The sequence below is a fragment of the Mycteria americana genome, chromosome 4, assembly GCF_035582795.1.
Source record: "Mycteria americana isolate JAX WOST 10 ecotype Jacksonville Zoo and Gardens chromosome 4, USCA_MyAme_1.0, whole genome shotgun sequence".
Lineage (NCBI taxonomy): Eukaryota > Metazoa > Chordata > Aves > Ciconiiformes > Ciconiidae > Mycteria > Mycteria americana.
Window position 1 is genome coordinate 42,826,400 of NC_134368.1, and position 25,652 is coordinate 42,852,051.

A 25,652-nucleotide genomic window follows, 5' to 3' on the forward strand; every position below is an offset into this window, starting at 1 on the left:
ATTCTGCTTTTTTGGGAAGTGAATTTCCATTTGAGTACAAACAAAAGAATGTTCTTCCTTATTTTTCCTTATACTCACAGACAGGACGGCGCGGTGCAGCACGTCTGCTAAAATACTGGTTAAATTATCTTGACAGAGAGGTGATTTGATAAATGCACGAAATAGGATTTTTTTTTTTTTTGACAGTAAATGTCTCAGCTTCTTCTAGAGCATCTACACTTGCTGGAGTTCTCATCCTGTCTGCAAATTTTGTATTTTGAAACCTTTAGAAGACATTTGGGCTAACATTTTTTTAATCTAAAATTAGTTCAAGAGTCAAGTCAGGGACTAGTACAGACTAGTCTTTGAGAAAAAAGGGAGGAAAGGAAGTTATTTTATCAAATCACTTTCTCCTTTCATACTAGGGAAGGAACTGCTTGCTTTGAACAAATGCCTTTTGTGGTTTTGCAAGTTTATATTCATTTCCACTAAAAAGTGTGAAGATTTTCAGTCAAATAATGCATGACAGAATGTTCTTTGCTGATGTTATGGAGTAAGAAAATTAAATCTGCACATGCCTCAAATGAAAGTAATTGCCTTCATATCAAACAGAACTATCCAAGTAGTAAAAAATGTGCATGCATATATATATATACACACACACACGTATATGTATGTTATGGCTTTTCAGATAGAAAGTAAGAACAGTTTTCTAACCATAAAAGTAGTGAAACAATGGGATAAGCAATCCAGGGAACTGTGGAAGCCATACATAGCCAAGAAAGGAATGATAACATGCTTCAGAGAGATTATTGGTACCACTTTGGTCATGTAGTAAGGTTGATTCCAATCTTAAATTTCTATGAACTCTATGAGAAATAGGAGGACCGGGGATAAGTTGCTGGAATTATATTCTTCCTCAAGTCAAAAATCTTGTAGCAGAAACTGACATATATTTATCACAAGTCTGTTCTACTTTTCGCAAACTTCTCAGAGTATCCTACTAATTGTACAACTTCATGAGCCTAATTTATAGGAAAGCAATTTAATTGATTTTACATCAATGGAAACTGGATCAAAAGTACCTCTTGGTTCTATTTTTTTGCTACTCTATCTGGTAACAGCTTGGAAAGCCTTTGCAGTATGATTTACAATACTTTAATTATTTATTACATAACTCTGTCAAGGTCTGAGGCAATATAAAAGGCTTTTCCTTAGCATTACAGACACAGCTGTAATCAAATCTTACTTATGCAATTGGGAAAAATAAAAATCCTGTCAAGTAAATCCTGAACAATACATTTTTAAGCAAGAATAAATCATTTCTTTATAAATATATAACAAAATTTATTTATTACTGTTTCTATATCAAACTACTACAGAAAAATTCACTCCTGTTTTCTGGAACAAAGCATTCAAATTCCCACTATTTTATTAACCTTCAGATGCCAGTAGCACATACAGGATTTCTTTTCAAGAACTACATAGTCCGCAGTAAGTGGTGTAGAAATGTTATTGTGAGCAAATATGAGGCCTTGTCCTTTCAGGACTGCTGCTACAGTAACATGATGGTTGGCAGGAGAAATATGAACTATACTGCCTCTCTTCAGGAATGGCTTTATACAAAGAGCATAGTTTGGGAGAAAAAAGTGAGAAAAAGATACAACTTTAAATGTTGTGATGTCACTGCCTGCTCACATCCAGAACTGAAAAAAACCAAACCCCAACAACAAAAGAAACAGAGAAGGGAAAAGAATATGCTCCTTAAAATATTTAAAAGAGTACATTCATATTGTACTACAGTTGAATCTTTATAGTATTGTTTGCTTATCATTCACATGAGATAGAAATGAAAGGGACCTGTTGCTAACACAGAAATGAGATCGAAACTTATAATGGTGATGGGTTCCCCCATCCCTCAACAAAAAGAAATCCCATACTGGGTAGGAGGTAGATAAAGGAAAAGCATTTCCTGGAGAGAAAAGGAGATAAGAGGGACAAATGGGAACCGCTGAAATGTACTTATTTTACATATTTGGTCTTACTATGCTTGAGAAGCCTTTCTGTAAAAAGAAATGCATACCAAAGTGAAAACAAATAATTATAAAATACAGCTTTTTAATGGCTTTAGACATAATTTCCAGATTTCCATAGGCTAACCAGGCCTGGGCTGACTCTTAATGTTAATCTAAGATCATAACTTCTGTGTTCAAATGCAAAGAAAAAGATAGCATGAGATTTTAAGAGTCCATGAAGTGGAAGAAGCTGATTACCAGTAGTCCATATACACTAAGGGCATGGTAGTGCTTCACGCACTCTTCCTAAAAGCTGAATCAGCTGAATCAACAGAAACTGCTACCAAAAGACACAGTGGTGAGGCAGGGCGGCTAAAAGATGAGAAGAGCAGTAGTGGTGGTGAGCAGAAGAATGAAGCAGCATAGCAAGTGGAGCAAGAAACAGCAACATCTGGCAGAGTGGCAGAAGCCCCAGGTCGCAGCACCAAAGCTCTGGCAACTTGAATTGGGCCGTGTTGCATTGCAGGACTCTGCAGCTCCCAAGAGTAAGGAAGGTTTTAGTTCAGGAGTGGGGAACAATCAGCTGGCCTAGCTGTTGCCTTGCCAAAGAGGACTGCAAAATTGTTATTGTTATACTTAAGGAATTAGCCCTTATATGTTATTTGTTTACCTTTAATAAAATATTGTTTACTGAGTCAATTAATTTGCAAGAAGAAAAAATGAGCTCAGTGCTCTCGAGATTAATTCTTGCAGGTATCTAGGCATTTTACTAGATATCACTTTAAATTTCAACTTGGCCCTTGCTGTTGGCAGTTGTGTCCTAGCAGAAAAGGTGCATTATACAGCTAACAGTTGGAACAATCCAACTCTGCTTATGCTAACTTTTATATCACTCATTTTGTTTTGGTTATTTGAAATCAAGACACTATGCTTTATCTTAAATATGTGCATTTTCTCAATCAACAATTAATTCCTAAGTCTTATAGCCTGTGTTTTATGGAACATTAGCGTATCCCTCACCGTTTTCACCCATTTGAAACATTCAAAATGCAGCCTCTGAATTTCCAACATATGCATTGCGGAGTAAAAATACAGTGTGTGTGGGGAAAGTGATTGCTTTAAAATACATCACGAGGTTAACCAGTGGCATTGTTGTGTTTCAGCAGAAAGGTGACTGCATATGAACTCTGAAAAGTAAATTGTCTGAAGGCTTGAACAAACACTTCACAAAAATAAGTAAGAACATTTTTTAAAAATCTATGGCTTTTAATACTTGCTGCAAGTACTACAATGGCTTGGTGGGCAGAATGACTCATTCTACCCACTTTCCCACTTCAGTAAGGCTAGGAAAAAAAAAAGGAAGAAAACCCCCCATAATATTTGGAATGTCCAGTGTATTTAGAATGCCGCAGTGTACAATGCAAGACAAGCAGCAACACATACTGTTTTGATATGAGTTGCTCTATCACTACAGCAGAGCAGCAATATCCTCAGTAGAATTCTGCAGGCTGAGCTGAATCTAATCATAACTCTGTAGCCAAGGGATGCACAGTACATCTTCAATTTAGTCTAACTACTTATCACCAAATGCCACAGTCACCGGAATGCTTTTTTCATTTAACATTAGAACAGCCTGGCTGTAGACCATTAATCAGAGCCAACTGAATGAGCAAGCATGTGAGAAACAGAACTCAAGCATAAAAAAGGCTTCACAGTTTGGTTTAGTAACTGAACGACCTGCTAGGATAAAAAGGACCTACTATGGAACAAGATTACCTGAAAAAAAGTCTACTAATAGTGGCAAGGTGTTTGTTTCAGTGCTTAAATAAATTAATTCACACAAACTGCACCAAAAAGGGCATTCTAATAGTCTCTAGTACCAGTGGGTTTTCTATAATTAATGCACGCGTCCAAGATGATCTCTTAGAAAAGCTCAAACTAAAGTGTTACTAACATGGTATATACAGGAACTAAACAGCTCCACAAAGTTAATGCAAAATTACAGTTGCGTAGGTACAGTTTTGGAAAGCCCAGAAATACAAAATGATACGGTTCTAAGGGCTGTAATTAACACAAGACTTTTCCCTCCCCCTCTTTTTTCCTTCATTCTAAGATGTATTATAACCATGTGTCATTTACCACATATCATCACAGGAAAATAAACAGGATGTTCCATGGAACAAATCTATTAATAGGAGTTCTTTAAATTTTTTTTTTCATTAATTCAACCTAAACTAGCTCTAAAAGCTGGCTTTGTGGCTCTTGCACAAAGAAGATGGAATAACCTGTAAAAAGGAATTTAGCTATGTATGAGTCAACAGTGTGCAACAGCATAGTCACTCTTGCACTAGAAGCACTACTCCATGATGCATATCCTACAGAGAAAGAATACATGAGGTGTCACAGCTCACAGCAAATTTAGATTTACCCTGTAAGACACCTACCAGGAAAAAAAAAAAAAAAATCCATTCTTACAAATGGAGATAATAAATATTCACAGTTAAGGTTTGAGGCAGACCCAGGAACAAGAACTATGCCACCTGATTCCCACCACAGTGACGCAGTGACAAGGCCATCCTTCTTCCTTCTGTACAGCTGAGAAGAGTGTTCATAAGCAGGCAGAGTTTGCACACTCAGGGCCAAGAAGGTAACCTCCTCAGGTAGTATATATGTATTTTATTATTTTTTCAGGTCCACTTGGATCTATACATTATAAAATACAGTGCCATATTTCTCAGATGATAATTAGTTTAATATGAAACTGAAGCAGAGTATGCAAATAATTACATGGTTTAATAAAAAAAACCAAACAACCAGACCACCCCCCCCCCCCCCCCCCCCAGTTCAGAAGTACTAGAATTATCCTCCAGACAAGCAATATAGCCCAGGGAACTGTACTAACATGTTAAAATATAGCAAGGTGCAGTTATGGCAGATAAACAACTGAAACAAGTTATGTCACTTTCTTGGGATTGGTCTACCTAAGTCCTTCGGCTTTACTTAGAACATAATAAATTTTTTTTCTACCACACCCAAAGTAACACTTTGAATCTCAGTGCTCTTCTCCTTTTCATATTTTCTTTTGGCAAATCAGACACATTACTCTTCTGAAAACTGTTTCAATACTACATACACTGCTGCATATACTCACCGCTGCCGCACTTCCCAGTGGCTGCCTTTCCCTCTTCTTACAAGATACCACTAATGCTGCAATCATTAATGTTGCCTTTTATCATGCATTTTGTGGTTTAAAACACATTCTTCATTTGAAAGAGCCTTGCGACTGACTGACATTCTTGTGGTAAGCAGAACTAAACTTAATGCTTGACCTGCTATGAGCACAGCTCTACACAGCCCTTTTCCTCCCTTGCCATCGATTCACCTCTTTCTGAATAAGAGGACTCTAATTACTGCCAACTATTTTTCAAATCCCTGACACAAATTTGAGTACATTTCCTGTACTAAAGTCAACTGAAATTTCTAGTCAATATATACTGTGGAATCAAGCAGAGGCAGATGTGGACTCAAAAAATCACCTTCAGCAATGAACTGAACAGATTTTCAACTAATTAGTTTAAAATATTTTCTACTCAAAAGGACAACTCATCACCTACAGAACACAACTAAATATTTATCCCAAGGTCCACATTTATGCATAATTCAGCAGGAACCTGCATATGCCCATTGGGAACTTTTTTGAGAAAGTGAATTTGCTGAAAACTGATGTTTGGATTCAGCCAAAAGTATTTGCCAAATTTCTTTCATTTTGTTGATGTCTGGGGTAAAAGAAGCAAATAAAAAAATATATTTTGAAAACCAAACTTTTAAAATTACAGTCTTTGTAATTCTGAAATCTTATATAAATGACAAAACTTAACTAACACTATCAAAGGATAGACATCCAGTTTAAAAATACTGTTTGTGAACCAAAACAATACTTTCTAATTTTTTCACAGACAGAAAAAAGGTTCAAGTATCAACCCAAAAAGTCTTACCTACACACAGCTTTAACTTTCAAAAGTATATGAAGCAACTCCCTAAAAATTTCTTTCTCACTGAGAAAAAATGCTAAATTCGATTATGCAGATTCATTATGTATTTACGCAGCACACAGTAATTCTCAATTTTACTTTTGTCTGTATGATCAACAGCCCCTCAATAAATCCAGCCTTTGAGAAGAAGGGAGGGGATCTTTAGCAATCGTGCTAAGAGAGCATGCAAACACACTTCCCTAGCCCTCCATAACAACAGGTAACAGAAGAGCAGGACATAAAGCAGAGATTAACTTAAATTGTAGGCTTTGTTTTAGAAGCATTACCAGAAATTCCATCTTTTAATTTTTCAAGTATATTTGAAACTAGAAAAGCAGAAAGAAATCATAATTCCTCATATTTTCCAGAGGGAAAAAAAACCACTTAGCTTGTCTATTTTGTTGCCATTAATTCATCTTCAAATTCATTTGATATGCTTTAACTTACAGAAGGTGTTTCTGCACGTCTAATTTAATTTTTCCTGTACTTTCTTAAATAGTAAACCTACATCTTTAAAACAGTTAAAAGCCTCACTGTGTATTATTACAATTGAGAGAAATTATGACGGAGGACTGGGACTGGATTAAGAATTGATGCTCCACATCGAGGAAGACTTTCTGTACAAGGTTACATTTGGCATTTCAAAATGTTTTCAATTTTTGATATTCATTCTAATTACTGAATCTTGATTTTTTTTTGTTTGTTATATTTTCAGAATACATTTTCCAAAATCTGTGATGCTTTTGCTAAAATCAGACTAGTCGCTGACAGAAATCACTAGTAATGAGCTCACTTCCTTTACAATACATTCATCATCCAGATGGTCTGTGAAAATGCATGAAATACACTTAAGCTTATTGAAAGAATCTATCCTTCAATATGCCTTTGAGAGTCTTTGCTAAGAATAAATAAATGAATAAAAAAAACCATCCCTACATGGTACATTCAGGTTTTATACTAAGCAATGAGAAACCTTCCAATCAATTCCTCTCCTTTTCTCTTTTCCCTTTCATTTGTATCAGTTGACCAAGAAATATCTGAAAACATAAACTGTTCTCCATCTGGGCATTCAGAGAGACAGCTGCCCTGAAGGATTATCATTAAAGGACCTTCTCAAAATGGGGATTTAGCTCCTGAACTTAGTTCTTACAACTGTGAGATTAAGCTTCCCTCAAATAATAGGTCTGAACTGAACTATGCCAGTGGGCTAAAATTGTAGCCAAGAATCTATCCTTTTGTCAGTACTCTTAATAGCATTTTTGAGATGTGTAGTTATTATCCACTAAATAAAACAGATACAAAATGAAAAAATGTTACCTGAGTATAGGACATTGCCAAGAAATTCTCAGGGTCTCATAACTTCCATGTAAAAATTCAGATTCTTCAGAAAAAAAACATATGAAAACATGGTTTGTATCATAGTTTATTACAAACTTTAAAAACAGTTGATGGTTGTATAAACTGGGGAAAAAAAGTCATTTAAATACCATACTGAAGTGGCAGTATATTACTGATTAACAGTAGCTAATTAAAATGTCAGCCCTCTAGAACTTTAACAGCTCACAGCTTTCACTCTTCTTTCTGAAGTATAAGAAGTTTGGATTTCTTCCCAGTATAACTGCTTTAGTAAAAGCTGGGAACACAATACATCAAAAAACCAAATAAACTAACATGTTATTTATTTAGAGGCTTCTTTTAATTTTTGCGTGACGATATTAAAATTAGATTAGTCTCTCAACTATAAAATCCCTGAAGAGTCACTCGAAGTATTCAATAACCAGAACAGCCTTTCCTTCGAAAGAGCAGGAAAACAGACCTGGGAGGACAAGGGAATCAGCACCTTCTTAATGTCTGCTATCTTGTCCTCTGGACTATTCCTTCCCCGATTTAAACACCAGTACTCACTGTGCTTCAGGATCAGTCTCACCTTTTGTAAGCTGCCATGGAACAATAATGCAAGGAGCAACCAGAAGCATCAGTAGCCTAATAGACATTGACCAAAGTTTCCAAAACACATACACGCTATCCAATTAATCAGCATGTAAAATAGTAGTAACCTGAAATTACTTTAGGTATCCTTTAAAAATATAAAAATATAAACCTCTTTTCAGAGTAAATTGACTGACAAATACCAAAAGCAAGACTGTCTCCATGTTTTAAGAATACTGATAATGCAATTTAAAAATATACCTTGATTTTTATTTTTTTTTTTAAATCTGAGCATTAAAGTTACTTTGTTTTTCCATTGAATTTCCTGGCAAGTCTTACTACTCACATTTCAACATCACCTGCAGGCCTTTTAGTTAAGATCGCCTAAAAAAAGAGTTTGTTTCCAGCTTGCAGACAGCAGAACTTTCACGCAGGTTGGCAGAACAAAATGCCACTCCTAGAAATGTGGCTCCTTTTTTTACTTTCTTTTTGTTAGAAGGAGGATAGATTCTCCCAGATACCACTCCACTGCAAGCATGGAGGGCAGACAACTTTGTGTCACATAACCACAGCCAAAAGGTAGCCACATTCCTTGAGAAGCAGTGATTACAGAGCATAATTTGATGAGCTAGTGTCTATAAGGCTAGTGCCTATAGCAAAACAATCATATATCTCTGCCTTTTCATATATATTGATCGCATGTCAGGCAAATCGTTTCACCAGTCCAATAATTTTCCTCTGTCAGCTTGATTAATGAAAACAGGAAGGAGAAGAAAGGAAAGTCACCTTACACATATTTAAGTCATAAACTGCATTGTGATAACTATACTAGACTTTTGTACGTGCAAGCTTAATTCATACCCTCAAAAGAAAAAAAGCTATCACAGGAAAGTAGGCACAATTTATTGGGTTTTTTTAGGAATGATTGTTAAATCCAAATATCTTGGCCTTTTGAAGGCCAAAAGGCTAAAAAATAATCCAAAATTATGTTGGTGAATTTAACTATGTCCTCTGCTAAACTGTATTTTCCATACATGAAAAAACTAAGTTTACAACATGAAGTCAAATAGAAGCACATAGATAGTGTCATACAGCAATACATTATATACAATCTTTGAAGAACCTTAACAATTTGAATGTTAAGGAAAGCAACTGGTGAATTTTAGAGTGCAAAGAGCTTTCTAATTTCTTTGGAATGGCATGCTTGTGATTATAGTCACAGTTATTCTAGATAATGAAGTCTGTAACACACAAGGTTACTGACTAGTGTGCAGGTAATACGTGGCACCGGCATACTACGCTGGTAGCAAATTCCCTCAAGTATTATGTAGATTAGACCAAAAAAAGAGTCTTGGTCAATCCTTGGCAAACCTTTAAAACTGAATTTCCTCTTATGGGTCTTTTGACCTGGATTCAGGTTAAAGGAATGTCTTCCTTAAATCTTTAAAAGAGATAGTCTTTAAAGCTGGTTGACAGCAGCTTATTCCATGTTTTAAATTGAAAAGACAACACAAAAGTAGTAAGGAAAAATTCCCTTTTGTCATTGCTTCTGAACTGAAAAGTATGGTCTGGATATGCTGTAATTGCTGTCAAGTACTTGTTCCAGCTCTTGTGCCACAGTTCAGTCAGGATTCATTTCCCCCTTCTTCTTTGAATTGGGGTTTTCACATCAAAACAAGCAACAACTGGAAAACGAAATACAAAAGAAAACAATGTTTCTTTGTGCCACTAAGTCAAGCAGTAATTGCCTTGAACTGACAAACTTGATAATTTTTACACCTGTCACGAGAGACAACCAACTCAGTTTAATTGTCGATAGAGCTCTCCTCTTCCTTCCACACAAAGACAGGTCTAATCTGAAGGTCTCTCAGCTGTTCCTTCATTTCAAACTCTCCCTGCAAATGAGCCACATGTTTTAGAAGACTATCCAGATAAAATTCCTTTTGCAGAATTACAAAATGTATTTCTCTTTAAAGAAAAAAAGAAAACTAGTATCTATTGATGAACTCCTATTAAATTTCACTTGGTCCTGAAAAAGTTTAAGCAAAAGGAGAAAGACAACAGGGTGCTAACAGTGTCCAAACCCAAAACACCTTCCTCGACTGCAAGTGACAAATTAAAAGACAGATTTAAGCCAAGACGTCCCCTCACACACACATCCTGCCCCTCCCTCAAAAACAAACAAACAAACAAACAAAACCACCCAAAACTTCTAAAGTCAAGTTTCCCTCCTTTTTCACTTACTTCCAGGTAGAAACTCTACCAAACCCACAAGTATTACACATTAAATACAATCACTAACATCAGCACTTCATCACTAATACTGACGTGAATCCACTGACAGATCTTCACCACTGTACAGAAGGGGTGATAATATACTTGGGAATATCACAAGTTAATTGGCAGATGGCATCTGATTCTTGGTGTTTTCTTTAAATTTTATTTTTGCTTTGGCTTGTTTGTTTCTCTCTTTTTAAACTTGTGTAAGCATTGAGATCAACATTCAAATACAAGGGGAGAAGGTACTAGAGAGGAGAGTTTGGTCTGTTAAGTATTTGACACAACCCTTCCCCCCACAGATGAAAATATAGAGAAAGATGAAAGACTAGCAACTTGAACAATTTTTATAACAGAGCACTTCTTGAAATCTGGACATCAGTTTCAAGCTAGAATATGTATCTTTGGTTTACAGTGTAGTCATAGACATTTCTTGCCAAGTTACTGGAAATACAATTTTCTTTCTGCCTGTCATGGTAAAAATCAACATGCCAATACCCAGTACAGATAGGTACACTGAAGATCATTTTCAGTGCTCTAATTAATATGAGTCAAAGGGATTTATTATGAACTCTGTTCCCCTTTCCTTGGCCTCTCTGGCAGTCCTTAAAAATTAACTTACCAATTACATGTAATTGGTACCACTGATGAGTCTTCAAAGGCGTGGGGAAGAACAGGGGAAGAATCTAGTTAACTTCAACCACAAGAAGTGCCTCAAGTCTTTGCTGTGAGTACTCAGATCACAAGAGTCATTGTGCTTGAAAAAGGAAGCTTGACTCTGACCTACAGCCACACATAAACTCCTTTTTACATAGAGATTTAAGGGGGAAGAGTTAGTTCTATCATGTGCACAGTTTTCCGACAGAGACAAATGCTATACAGCCACAGCCTTACACTTCCTGGCTGCTTCTGCAGCAGTGTAATATCAGGGTGTAACTTGAGGTCCAGTGGGGGTGTGCACTAACCCCAAATCGCCACTTACTACTGTGAGATGCCATTTCACAATCTGAGGAAGCAAGTTTGTAGTCGTCCAGGGAAAAACTTAAGCACTTGTGAAAAAAAACCAAAACAAACCATATTTTCTAGATATCAGGGTTTAGACTTCTGGAGAAGGCATCACTGAAAAATCTCTCTTTCCAAATCAATATTTGAGAGTATAATACCCTTATTTGTGCGTGGCACCTGGCTCCAATCTGGTCTCACTGTCTTCAATAGGACATCCAGTCCTTTAAGCTTGAGTAAGAATCAGATCACAGTCTAGAGCACGTTACATTTACAGAGCAAATGTGTTTTAATATGTGAAACACTTTACGTAACTGCAGTAGTTTGTAACCATCTCTTTCATATTATATATCCTTTATATGCCATCTTCTTGACAAGCAATGATTAACATTACATTTTAGAATTTTTCAATCATGTCAGACTTGCATTAAGATAAAACGATGAACATTCTTCCCTTTTACAAAACAATACATTGTAAACTGCATGAAGCATATTCGTGATTAATTCTATGAACAATTAGGTTATGACTGTTTATTGAGACTTGGCTACCACTACATTTCCAATTATATTGCAAGTTCTCAAATTCTTTCTAAAGGAATTGCAAGTTCAGAGGCCTAAATTAAATTTAGTAAATTTGTTTAATATATAATGCTGACAGAATTCCCAGTGTATAATCCCATCTGAAATATGGTATAAGTAAATCAATATTTTAGTATACGCTTCTTTCCCTGCACAACTTTGATTATATTTATCTGTACAAGTATCACAGAACTAATTTTTTCATAACCAACAGGGAATTACATTTAATGTTGCTTTCTGTATGATGCTGCCTCATATCTTCTAGAGGCACTCTGGCACTAGGCTTGGCTTTGACAAGTTCTTCTGAATTTAAGAATGGGCAGTGTTCAAAACGATAAGGATTAACCACACAAGTTTGGGGAAATTATTCTACTGCACTTTATTATCAAAAATTCTTGAACAGAAGTGATGGAAAAAAAAAATCACCAGTGCACATTTTCTTTAGGTCACACAGAAGTCAAATCTCAGGTGTTCACTACTTTTTATTGCTGTACAAAAGCACTCTTGATTCTTCTGCCTCCTTTTAACATTCCACCCCCAAAATACAATTTCATTCTATTTCAATTTTCATCACAAACATATACAGTTCACACTTCTTTTTCAATGTCTCGGTTTAGTTTGTTTATAGAACTAATGTGTATGAATGTCTGTTTGTAGAACTATAGAACATACTGTCTGTTTGTTTATGGAACTAATCTTTATGAAATGCCTGCACTGAGGCATGTAAAGGTCAAGATCTTTAAAATCCCCTTCTCCCAGTCAAGATAACATTTTGAAGAAGCAGAAAGGTAAAGACTATATTGAACATAGGACAGAACTAAAATCTTCATTCCTTCCCTCCACATAAGGCTTCCACATGCTATCTAAATATACAAATAGGAGGAACAAAGAGTGTGCAAATGGCTTGATAACTGCTGGGATAACCATTGGGTGATACAGTATATTCTAGAAGTTGTTTCCTCTGAGATCTTAGCAGACGGGAGCAAAATGGCTCAACAGTCAAACATCAAAATATTGACAGCCACATCTCAGAAGTCACTTTATCAATTCCTTAACTAATATCTTTTGAAGACAAAGGTTTTAATAAATTTATATTTAGTGCTATAAACATAGCTCCTTACCTGTTACCGTTCTCTCAGAAATTTACTTTCAATTACCGTGAATTTTCAATGCCCCTCATAGAATATAATCATTTCAGCATGCATATGCAAGCAGTCAAAAATATCTCCAAACCATTATAAAGAACAAAAAAAAGGACAGTATTTAAAGAATAGTCCTTTGAAATGTTTCCTTTCCAAAACAATGTGAAACAGAAATTGAAAACAAAAAACCACTACAGAACTTGCACTATGCAATCTTTCTACATCACTTTATAGGCTATTAATTTAATTAATAGAATTGATAAAAATTTGTTCAGAAATTAAACCTTATTTTTTGTTTTCCACCAGTTCTGCTCAGCTGGAAAGTTTCCATTTTTCTATTCCTCCAGTTCCCCTTTTGCAGTATTTTACAAAGGGAAAGCTATCACTTGCAGCTGGAAATAGCTTTTCATGATCAGAAATAGCACCATATTTAAATATAAACAATCAGTCTGTACTTCTTTAAAAGCCCAAGAATTACACATTTGAGTCCTTGCTCTTATCTGAGAAGGGCTGTAATTCATCATTACTGCTATTACTCGTAATTGATGAGCATATACAGCTGAGAATTTCTTGAGGGAAAGAGATACAAGAACTTTCAGAAATGGAGTAACAATGACATTGTCTGAATTTCTAGGAGACTTAGTCTCACTACCCAGGACATAAAGATAGAGGTGGAATCAACAGAATTTTCTTATGGATGCTTTTGAATTACTACCCTCGGCCTTCACGGCTCTCTCCTGTGAATCTCATCCCTCATGGGAGCATTCAGGGATCTCAGACTCCTAGTTCTGCACAGAGCCTGGAAAATCAGCGGCCACTTGGTGCCACAACAGTTGCCATGCTCCTGAAATGAACATCTTGATAGATGTCCTCAGCGCCCTCCCTCCCCAGACAACTGAAGGGAAGTAGGGAAATCTGACGAAACAAAGAAACTTGCCAACTGAGCAGGTGATAAATGCCAGTATCAGGGGCTTCAGCATCCAGGATGCCTATATCCAGAGATGCAGGCAGACTTACACCTCCCTGATACAATCAGTGTTGCTGTAGCTGGACTAATACCCATACCGGTAGCGACCTAGGTTATTACAACACAAGCCGCGTTTACACAGGGTGCACTCACAACTCTGAACTGCAATGCAAGAACGCTCTTCTGATATACATAAGACATTGTTTACTACTTGCCGAAACAAAAATGATGGCAGATGTAAGATTTGCATTTGTTTATAGTTCTCATATTTTTTAATGCAAATGAAGCATATTCTTCATCAAGGCATGTCATCAGTGGTATTCCCAGAGGAAACTAAATTAATAGAAACATCTCTTAGTTTAAATGCTGATTTCTTGTCAAAAAGACAGCATGACATACCAGCTCCAATAAAGTCAGTTTCTCTGATTAGCTTATGCTGTTCCCACCCCCTCCATTGTAAATCTGATTGACTTAATGGGTGACTTCAGAAAGTGGAAACGAGTAAACTCCTATTTTTTTTCTTCCTAAAGTATCCATCAGAACTGTTTAGTCAAGAAGGGATTTTTGGGGCTTTTTGTTCGTTTCTTTTTTTAAGGTAAACTTTTGCATTCCTTTTTCTGTATTTCAGTCACTGTTTTTGAGGTAATGGCAGAATAATATTCAGAGAAAAATGGAAGTGATTGGGATGACTGAATGAAATAATTTTCATTTCACTACGTCTATTCTGTACTGATGAGCAGTATATTTAATATAAGTCATTAAATGCTCCTTTCTGCTTTTGAGTAAATCAGGGCTTGGATAACTGTCAACTAATTGGCTATCTTCCCTGTTCTACCGACAGTATAGCAATTAGTACTTCGGCAACTCAACAGCACATTTCCTTTATTGGCTTCTTGCATTCATGTATCAAATTTAGCCAACTAAAATCCTTAGAACTGTTTTGCAAGTTTTATTTCCACTCAGAGAGATTGCAAATATTGAAACTGCATTAAAAACTTGTGAAAGAGAAATAAGCTGTAAGTATAACAGCAAATTAATTGGTATTAGAGAAGTAGTTCCGGTGCTTTTCCTAACTCATAATAAAAAAGCAAGACTAAACATCATAGCATACAAAAAAACCCCACAAATAACTTGTCAAAATCATTCTATCATAGCGGTCAGAGAACTATGAAGATTCCAGACAGAATTAGAAATTTTAAATACAGAACACAATGACAATAGGTATAGGATGACAAATCTGGCTATATGAAAGGTTATTTATCGAAGTATCTGAAAAGAGCAAGAAATGCATTTCCTAAATGAACAGTGTATCCAGGTGTAGTCATTCCTTCAAATAACAGAGGGAGTAGGCACTGGTTAGTGAGTTTATATATAAATTTAAAATAGGGGTGCTCTTTTGTGAACCTTTTAAAGAACATAAACCAAAGCACAAAATCCAGCACAAATGTCTTCAATACTGTGTCTCAGTGTGGTTGGGTTTTTTGTTGTTTTTGTTGGCTTTTTTTTTTTTTTTTTTTTTAAGAACAACCTTTAGTAATACAAATAAGTATGGGGAAACTTCTCAAGCATAACAAACTCATCTCTCAATCACCTGGAGCAGTATCATTCCTGTGCCTCACTTAGCTGCCCTCTGAGTCTCAAAAGTTCTCTACAGGTAAGGTAAGCAACAGGAACACATGAATAACTGATTTCCTCTTTTCTAGACAAAGAAAAAAAAAATTTTGGGGATTTAAAAATAACTCAGTTTTTAAAAAACCCTCCATTTTGGGGTTTTTACAACAATCAAGTTCCAAGATAAAGCATCATTTTTAAATAAAAATTGGGATGTCTGAATTGGAAAACATCAACACTAAACATCATGATGCTTTCAATGTAATGTTCTTTTTCAGCAAAGATCCATATGTAATTTCCTTAAGAAAGGTTGGGCATTCCATCTACATTGACTGACTAAATAATACTTCTACCAGTATCATGTAAATTAATTTCTTTTCATATCTATCTAGGACCACTTTAGTTTTTTCATTCATGGCAGAAAATACATCACAAGTAACCTGCAGATCCCCAAGTCATTTCATCTTTGCAAGAAAATGACCTACCTGGGATGGCCCGAATTATCTATTTCACTGACCTTGCATTTGACTACTAAGAAATCATTTATTAAATTGTAACCATTTGTGCCAGTATTGCATCATCATTTCTAGAGATGAAGGAATCATCACATGCCAACTGTATCTGAAGATCTGTCAGTGGGGAATTTTTAACCCATCTGTGTGTCCCACTAAGTTCAGAAAATGCAAGTTATTGATTTTGAGTTGGATTGTTTGGTTTTTTTTTTTCTTTTCCAAATCAAAATGACACATGGTTTGAAGTCAGAGAGGAAAATCTAAGCAGACTGGATGATAATTTCCTTTCAGTGGTGGCTGTACAGTAGGTATTCTGTTATACAAGATACAGCTGGGCATAGGTATAGGAGCTGATTGCTGTTTTGTGCATCTGTGTAACAGTATCAGTACGATCATGGCAATATCTCAGAGAAACCTGTGCATAACCCACTGAACCTTGCTGTGATAAGCAAAACTGATAGCAGTGCAGTCCCACATCACATGCTGATTTACAGATTTTTACCAGGGTACAGAAAAAATATGGCTGTTGGACAAATTAGCTGTTAAGGAATTCTGACTCCAAAGACTGCTTTGCATTTTCTCCACCAGTAAGAAGCAATATCCTACAATATTCTTAACAGAGCCAGAAAGTGTTATTTCTTTCCAAGAAATCGAGTCACAGAGAAAATGAAATACTTGTGAGAAAACTGGAAAGTATACTTAAATTTATAGACTCCCAGACTGCTGCCTTAACTACAGGCCATACCACCTGTGATATCTTACATTGGTGTACCTCCTTGAGGAGCTCATTTCTTTCTGTAATGTCATTAGCAGTGGAGTAGAATATACACACACACACACATATATATATGTATCTCCAGTAAGAGTACGTTGCTTTTGCATTGAGAACAGAATAACAATCCACAAGGGCACTAAAAAAAGACGATCTGATGTCCAAGTCTAGATGTAATCTTACACACAGGCTTGTGTGTGTGTGAAGAGGCTTGCCTGGACTTTGCTATGCGAAACAGCTTCAGATGTGTTTCTTCTATTCTTAACACACAAGTAAAGTGTGTGTTTCTTACTTTTTTTCCAAAAGTAAGCACCTCATCCCAAGAAATACTCACCATGAATACATATCACAGGTCTTTAGATTAACTAGTAGCTACACATGTAATGTGTCTTGTGCTGTAAAACTGATATCCTACGGAGTGGGACTCTAAGCTATCAAAGAACGGTAAATAAAAACTATGTGCAGCACAAGCGAACACCAGACAGATTCAGACCCTCACTGATGGAACAGTGGCAGTAAGCAGCAGCTATGATGTGATTGCATCTGTACCATCCTTTGTTTTCTCAGGTGGGAAGCCCACAAGGGTGTTTTCCACTCAAAAGGACTTCAACAAATAATTCCAGCTGAAGGGAACTGACCTTAGAAGGACCATGAGCAAATTCCATATAAGTGAGAAGTTGACAAAGTAGTACCAGTTATTGAAGCCTCTGTCTCTGCAAGAGTCTTTGAATATTGACTATGTTTTGGCTACATCAGGAGCTTATACAGGTAAAGCCTTGCCACTCCATTATTCACTTCAGTCCTTCTCAAGTACCATCATCACAGTAACAGGATGTGAACTAATGGTAGAAACACCATAAACGTACCTTTGAACCTCAGGTAGTCCAACAAAGCCCCACAAAACCAAAAGTAACATGAGCTCACTTCAGCATTTATATGCAAGATCATTTGTAATTTCAGAGGCAAAAAAGATGAGCTAGAACTATTGAAATAAATACAAATAGTGCCATTTTTCCTGCACGTGTTGCAAACGGCTTTCCTCTTTAACTTCAAAATAATTGAAAGATTTCCATTGAGGAGAGACCACTCAAATTCAAGAACATCGGTTTTAATTTGGTGGAATTAAAGGGGAACAAAATATTTGGCCTTGAAACAGAAAAACTAGCCATGAAGAAACTAGCACCTCTCCATAATTAGATTTATAAAATCCACATTCCCAGTGCTTAGGAAATTGTAAGCTTTACAGATAAACAGCTAAACTGAATTAAAAAAAGACTTCAGTCTTTTCTTCTTTTCTGTGTAACGAGCATTGACTGCCTTTTCTGAAATGTCCTGAGAAGCCCTTTCACTGGTGTTATTCTCATACCTTCAGATTGATTTTTAACTAAAAGTTGATTTCAGCTGTATTTTGTTTTGTTATTAGGGACAGAAATTATATAGTATGTCCCAAAAGAGTGCACTGAGATACTCTAGCTTTGCATTTGTATTACTATATTGTGATTTTCAAAGAAAAAAATCATTAAAATTTAATTTAATCTAACGAATAATAATGACAGATAGAAATCATTAAAAAAGATTTCTTAAATGGTCAAACTCAGCAAACGCTATCACAAGGAAGCCAATAAAAGCATAAATAAGTCAGAAAATTTTAAGTTAGAGTATTATTATTATTACCAAGAATAGAAGCTTACTGGAAAAAAATATTCACATACTAGGGCATTCTACTACAGTTATAATGTTAGGAGTAGGACTGGAAATTACAGAGCTACATAACATGTTTTGCTAATTTCTTAGCTGACTCCATGCAATGACTTGCATTTCATTGGTAATGCTACAGCTATCCATGAGATAATCGTAAGTATTACTGTGTATTTTCCAAAACATATGGGGTCCACATTACATACTCAGGAATCAAAAGTACATTTCCCTCAAAAAGGTCCATTCTAACCAGATAACATGTGCTATTGCCTACATATATGCATGTTTCTACGTACACGCTGCTTCTATTTTGTACATTCTCTCTTAGATATTTGTCATTTTACACTTAGCAATTTGGAACACAATTAACATTGATCTGACAACTCCTAAGATGCCTAGAACAACTTCATCCCCCTCCCCACCTTTTTTCCTCCTAAGCACATGTGGGAGGGAAGGATAGTTTTTTTAGTTAGTGATTGTCATGGTTTAACCCAGCAGGCAGCTAAACACCACACAGCCGTTCCCTCACTCCCCCACAGTGGGACGGGGCAGATAATAAAAAAAATAAAGGTAAAACTTGTGGGTTGAGATAAAGACAATTTAATAGGACAGAAAAGGAAGGGAAAATAATAATAATGACAAAAGAATATACCAAACAAGCGATGCACAATGCAATTGCTCACCACCCGCTGATTGATGCCCAGCCAGTTCCCGAGCAGCAGCCACGCCCCCCCGCCAACTCCCCACAGCTTTTTGTTCAGCGTGACATCATATGGTATGGAATAGCCCTTTGGCCACTTGGGGTCAGCTGTCCTGGCTGTGCCCCCTCCCAGCTTCCTGTGCACCTCCAGCCTCTTTGCTGGCAGGGCAGTATGAGAAGCTGAAAAGTCCTTGACTTAGTGTAAGCACTGCTCAGCAACAACTCAAACATCAGCATGTTATCAACATTATTCTCATCCTAAATCCAAAACACAGCACTATACCAGCTACCAGGAAGAAAATTAACTCTATCCCCGCCAAAACCAGGACAGTGATCAAAACAATTCAAAAGAGAAAGGGAAAAACGGTTTATAAAATTAACCTACACTTGAAATATTTTACTGGTTCAGGCCCCTGCAAAATTAAGTACTTACCAAGTCTTACGAATCTGTCAACTGCATTCAGTTATAAAGGTGTTTTGGGGGAGGTGTTGGCTGTCTTCTGACAGTAGGATCCAGACAGCATAATTTATTTTATAATGGTAGATTGGCCTTTGTAAAATAATGACTTTCAGACACTGATTAAGGTACAGTTCAACTGATGTTTCCCTTCCTTCCTTTTAATTTAATTCATCTTATGTTGAATAGTTGTAAATTATATTATAAAAGAAAGATTGAAATCTGAACATGCTCTGTTAACAGAAAGAGGAACACAAACCTTTCTTTGCACATATGGCATACAGCACATGAAGGTACATTAAAATTACATTACTCACTGTAACAAAGTGTCCTTCAGTGTATCTGCAAATACAATTCGCTTCCATTTTCAAATAATTTTAGACTGTCAGAATGAAGTGAAGTAGCTTTAGCAACACTAAAGGATTCGAGTTTGACAATGGTAAAAGGGTCAAAGTTTGTTGCTAACATAACCTTGGATGTTCTTGACAGTTATAGGTACTGGGCTCAGATTTTATTCGCTGATTTAAGGACAACTCAGCTTCAGTAGTAACATATGTCCCTTTGGAAACCAACACTTTTGCTTATAATTAGTCACAGTATAACAACTGATTTCAACCTGAAAAATATTTTGTTAATAATATTTTTGCCCATTTCCTTGTCCAATCATTATATAGCTATTAGCATGAAACACATTATTTTTATTTTCACTTGGCTATTTTCAGAGATAAGGTATTTGTGCTTGGTCTGACCCCTCAGTTCAGAACACTATGTCCTTGTGACATGCTGCAATCAAAAAAAGGCTGTTAGGAATGCTTTTTAGCTGACTTAAAAGAAAAAATATGGAGAAGGAATGAATAAAACAATTAAATTTGCTCTGAACTTATGTATACCTGAACGCATAGCATCTTTTTGAATGCTTTCATAATCATGCCAGTCCTTCCTTTTCAAGCCATCAGTCCAGGTAAAGAGTTGTCCATCTCCCAGCCCCAATGGAAGTGTCTGTGAAAACAGTAAACACACAAACAAATAAATATATACATACATATACGGTTTGCATTATTACAGAAGTACACTTATAATATGGCACAAGCAAATAAAACATTCAGTTTATTCAATGCAAATATTGAAACTTTACTGTGGCCAATTAAGCTATTTTTCTAAATAGGGTGAGAAAACCATGAATTTACTTCTCGACAAAAAATCAGTTGAAGTATGTCAAACAACTCGTGCTTAACATTTCTCTTTCCAGCAGTGTCCTGCTATGACTGCTTGGCAAGAAGCTCATGGAAGTTAAGTGGACCACTAAAACTGAACAGGTTTCAAAGATGCCTCATCCTTCAACTCAAAGTACCTTGATTTTTTCCTTAAACTATCACTAGTGCAAAATTGGAGTTACAGTTACTCAGCGCCCTCCAATGTTCCCCTTTAATTTTGGGGGGTTTTTTTGTTTGTTTGCTTGGGGTTTGTTGTTGTGGTTTCTGTTTTTGTTTTGAATAACTAATGATGAGTTATAGCTATTCACATATGGCCAGGCTCACTGCATCAGAGACACAGAGCAAAGAGACCCTCAAAACACTTTCAAATCCTGTAGATCTTTCTCCATGGTAAGAGATAAGGGGAAAAAACCAAACAAATGCATCTCCCAGAAAAATACCCAACAAAAAAAACCTCCATGCAACATGCAGTTGGTAAGTTGACTTCCTCTTTCCCGACTCCAAATTTTCAGGTAAAGCTAAGGACCGCTTTTTGCTTCTAAGCGAATCTGTCTTTCCAGAGCTTTTCTTTTTTCTTATTCTTTCTGCCAAATACTGGTACTTTATAAAAAATAAAACAGAAAAGTACCATTACAAGTACATTAGAAGTACAGAAAATTTAGATCTATAGGAAGTAGTACAAAGCTGCAGAGGGTTTCAAATAAAGTTAGCCTTTTTCTAAATACCTGGTTTACAAAAAATGTGGTAAAAAAAGTGGAGAAAATTTTTATAAGATGATGATCTACTGTATCTGTGCTGAAGAAAGTGAGGAAGCGATTCATTGCTTAGGACTAACATGAAAACTCCAGTTCTGTTAATTCTAGATTTAAACCAGTAAATTGTCCAGAATGAATGGTGTATCTATAAGGCATGTTACAAATGTTGTTATCGAAGGGTATGTGAAAACACACTTGAAAGGCAGTTCCGAGGAAGCAAGATTTAATCAGCCTTCTACTAGGAAATACTGAAAGCTCTACAAAAATCGTATGCATATGTAAGAGCAATGCTCTGAACTTCATGTATGAAGTACGTAAACCCAATGAACATTCAAACTCACCCATCTTCTCTTACTGATTTTACACTACTGCCAGCACAAAACTGGATGCTACTCAGTGGCTCCAAGTGAAGTTGTCCCAGCATTTTCAGTTAGGGTTTCTCTTTTTAGGGTTGCCAAGCTACATGATGTGGACCTGGTAGCTAAGTCATCCTTAAAACTGGGGTTCGAAGGCTTTCAGAGTCATAAGCAAGAAGTGAGGAATGCCAGGCATGACTGGTTACCTTTGAGCAAAGGATGCTAGAAATCCTGGCTGACAAATATCCATGCATAAAACCACTGCGTTGGGTCAGCTGATATTTCTGTGAATGTTGGATATTCAGGGCAAGGTGTTGTGAGCCCAGTGCTCTCCAATAAATCCCTGAGTTACTGAGAAAAATCCATCACGTTCTGCTAGCATGACCTACTTTTTTTAGTTTTGATATTAAAGGTAACTTATGTTACATATCACCAAAATGCAATCAAGCTTGTGTTTATTCCTCTATTATAACTTTTGCAGACATATTCCAAGAAAACACTCTGTTGTCATGTTTTAATATAATACAAGTCAGAGGTTCACACCTGGAAGGACTGAAGAAGAACTGAAGATATCCTGATAAAACTATTTCATGTTATCAAAATATCTAACCTTTCACGTCCTTGAAATGAACTCATTAATTTCAACAATTCTTGAGTTCAAATAATGCCAATGTCCTAATAGTAATATTAAATAACTTGTTTTTTAAAGTCAGAAGCATAAGGTAGAACGTAGGCTGCAACATCGTTAACCACGATTCTTGAGCCCAAATTCCTAAAGTCATCCACTCTGAAGCACTAACTGGCTCTTTAAAAGTCAGGCCCAGACAGACTGGCTTCAATTAAACTTCTATCCCTTGTCAATATGGATACAGCTGGTGTGAACCACTTGGTCCCAAAAATTCAAGACTATCAAAACTATCAAAAGCAGGATAAACTTTACTTTTGTGACCCTTTATTCCTGTGCTGGCTTCTTTCCCTGAAAATAGTGATTTAAATAGCAAGTTTGCAGCACACTGAAAGAAAGCTGAGTAGTAGAGTTTACAGCTGGTTTCCTGTTGCCTATTTGCATTTTGATGCCAATACTCTTAAAAATATTAATTACTTGTAGTTACTTTACCTGATAACATTTACAAGTCTAATGTACCAGGGGGCCCTCTTGCAAGCATAATATAGTTAAATAAATACATTCACTAAAATTAATCTAGCAAAAGGATAAATATAAATCCGAATATTGTGTGATACACAAAAAGCTAACTGAAGTCTTGCTGTGGCTCATATTGCCCTAAGACGAAATAGGAAACAAACAAATCCAAAAATGTAGTGTTGGTGCCATCATAAATCCTTGTTTAATGACTGAGCGGTTCGTTTGGATTCTTTGGTGGTTTTTTTTGTTTGTTTGTTTGTTTTTGTTTGTTTGGTTTTTTTTTTTTTTTTTTTTTTTCGATAAATCCCTTAACTTTCTCCCATCAAAATACATACTGTTAAGAGAAATCAATACCATGGTGATTTTTCAGCTATAAAATCCTTTCTATGTAGGGGGGAATTAAATACAATGCCCTCACAAGTGGCTTCCTAAGAGTGATATTCAGGCAGCATAATCTCAATAGGGAGTGAACATTGTGGCCCTTAGAGGGACTGGACTTCATGAAATTCACCCTGTGTGCACACTAGAGTTTTACTTCTGCAGTGAGCATGAAATAGGGCTTAGGAAGGGATGTAGAGTTTCACAGCCAAACTCTCTGGAAAGAGCAAGAGTTTTGCAGTGAAAATTCTATAGCTCTGAAGAAATCAGAACTGCTTTCAGTCCCACAACTAACTATCTCCCTTGTCAGCAACTGAAGGAATTTTTTTTTTCTTTTTTGATGTTGCTGTATTGCTTAACAAGATACAAAAGCACTTGGGAAAACTGGTTCCTCCATTTCACTTCTGCCTAAGGGTAAACAAATTGCATTTTGAAAGACCTTAAAACACAGTTTCTGGAATGTTTTAAAACTGTGAAAAGGCTCCATTGTAAAATTCCATCTAACATCTAAGTATGCTCACATGCCTCCTTCTTCCAGATGACAATGACTGGAAGAGCCCCCATTTCTAAAGCATCTCCAGCTGGCAAGTAAGCAAAGGAAGGAAAAGGGGGGGGGGGGGGGGGGGGGGGGAAGGAAAATAATTTACATAGTTTTATTCTAGCCTTGTCTTCTCACTACATACTCTCTACTTTTCTTTCTCAGTTCTCCGTCTTTTTGGATACATTGATAATTTACTATTCTGCATCAAACTAGAATAATAGGTTTTGCTATACACAGGCTATGACTATCTGGTGTAATGGCTAGATAATAATAACCAAGATAGCGCTGCTACTTGTAAGTACGCACAAGATAGCCCAGAAACCACATCCTAACCTCTACGGTCAATCTCAGAAAGACAAGTAGGTGAATATGAAGTCACTTCACAAGATGGAATGTGCTAATAGATCCTGATTCTGAATTTTTGCTGAACACATATTTAACCATAAACTGATGGGCTAAACTGAAATAAAATTAATCGCATTGCATAAGTAGAAATGCTAAAGGCGGCAACAAAAGGAATTGTTCATTTTAGGGTAACATATGAGCAGCCAGACTAACAATTGTTAAATTCATGCTATAAAATACCTTATGACTTCAGCACAAAATTGAGTTTAGACATTTAAACAAATAATCAAATAAACTTGGGTTCCAGCCCATAAAAGAAAAATTTATCAAGGATTATTAATCTGTGGCTAAGCAAATTACTGAGCCATAGATCATGGGTGACAAAGTATTCTGGAGAATACGTATTTGTTATTTGCACTTTCTGGGTTCTCATATATTTAAATAGCAGCAACACTGCAAGATTGGTGTGAAGACTTAGTTCTACATGTGTCTGTAACTGCAAGGGCAACAATACTCTTTGGTATACATGAGTGGCTAAGAAATGGGAAGCATGACTGGAGAACATTACGGTTCCTTCCAACATATGCAGTAGGGCTTCTTTCCAGAGGAAACCAAGGTATGAGAAAGGAGAAGGCCCAGGCACCCCTGCCCCCCCCCCCCCCCCAGTAACTCACCCTAATATAGAAGCAATGCTTATATCTATTCTTTAGTTATATCAATACATAGGAATGAGAAACCAGCACAGCTGATTAGCTGAAACATACTCAGGGTTTTCCCCTCCAAAACGTTTCTGTAAGTCACCCACAAATAGCGCAGTCTGCCTCTACAGCCCTTAGCCTCCTGAACTCAAGAACTATTTTTATCATTGCAGCACTATTACAATAGCAAATATCACTCTGCATACAAAGAACTGGATTTTGACTGGCTGTCAAAAAAATGCTACAACAATTTATCATCCAACCATTTGTTACATGTAGCATGCAGCTGTGAGTTGCACATTTTTTTATGTTTCGGTCCAAAAGGGATTACCCACCTACAGCAACATTACATACAGCATCTGCCTTACTATTTCATTTTCACATTAACCTCAAACCTTTTGGGATGCAAGACTGATACAGTACTACACAGACTCAGAAGATCCTTCTCCTCTAGAGAAGACTCAACATCTGGTTCAATTACAGAGAATATGATAAGCCCCAAAAATAGCACAATTATCAAAAAACTCACTCACAGACTATTAGATCCCTC

At 36.4% G+C, this 25,652-nt stretch overlaps 1 protein-coding gene across 1 annotated transcript in view; it reads right to left on the reverse strand.

The window, feature by feature from the left end:
* Positions 1 to 25,652, reverse strand: part of GALNTL6 (polypeptide N-acetylgalactosaminyltransferase like 6) — a 488,603-nt gene that overhangs the window by 290,440 nt on the left and 172,511 nt on the right. The window contains exon 3 of the mRNA XM_075499243.1: positions 20,562 to 20,670. Coding sequence (XP_075355358.1) covers positions 20,562 to 20,670 — 109 coding nt within the window. The remainder of the gene's footprint in view (positions 1 to 20,561; positions 20,671 to 25,652) is intronic.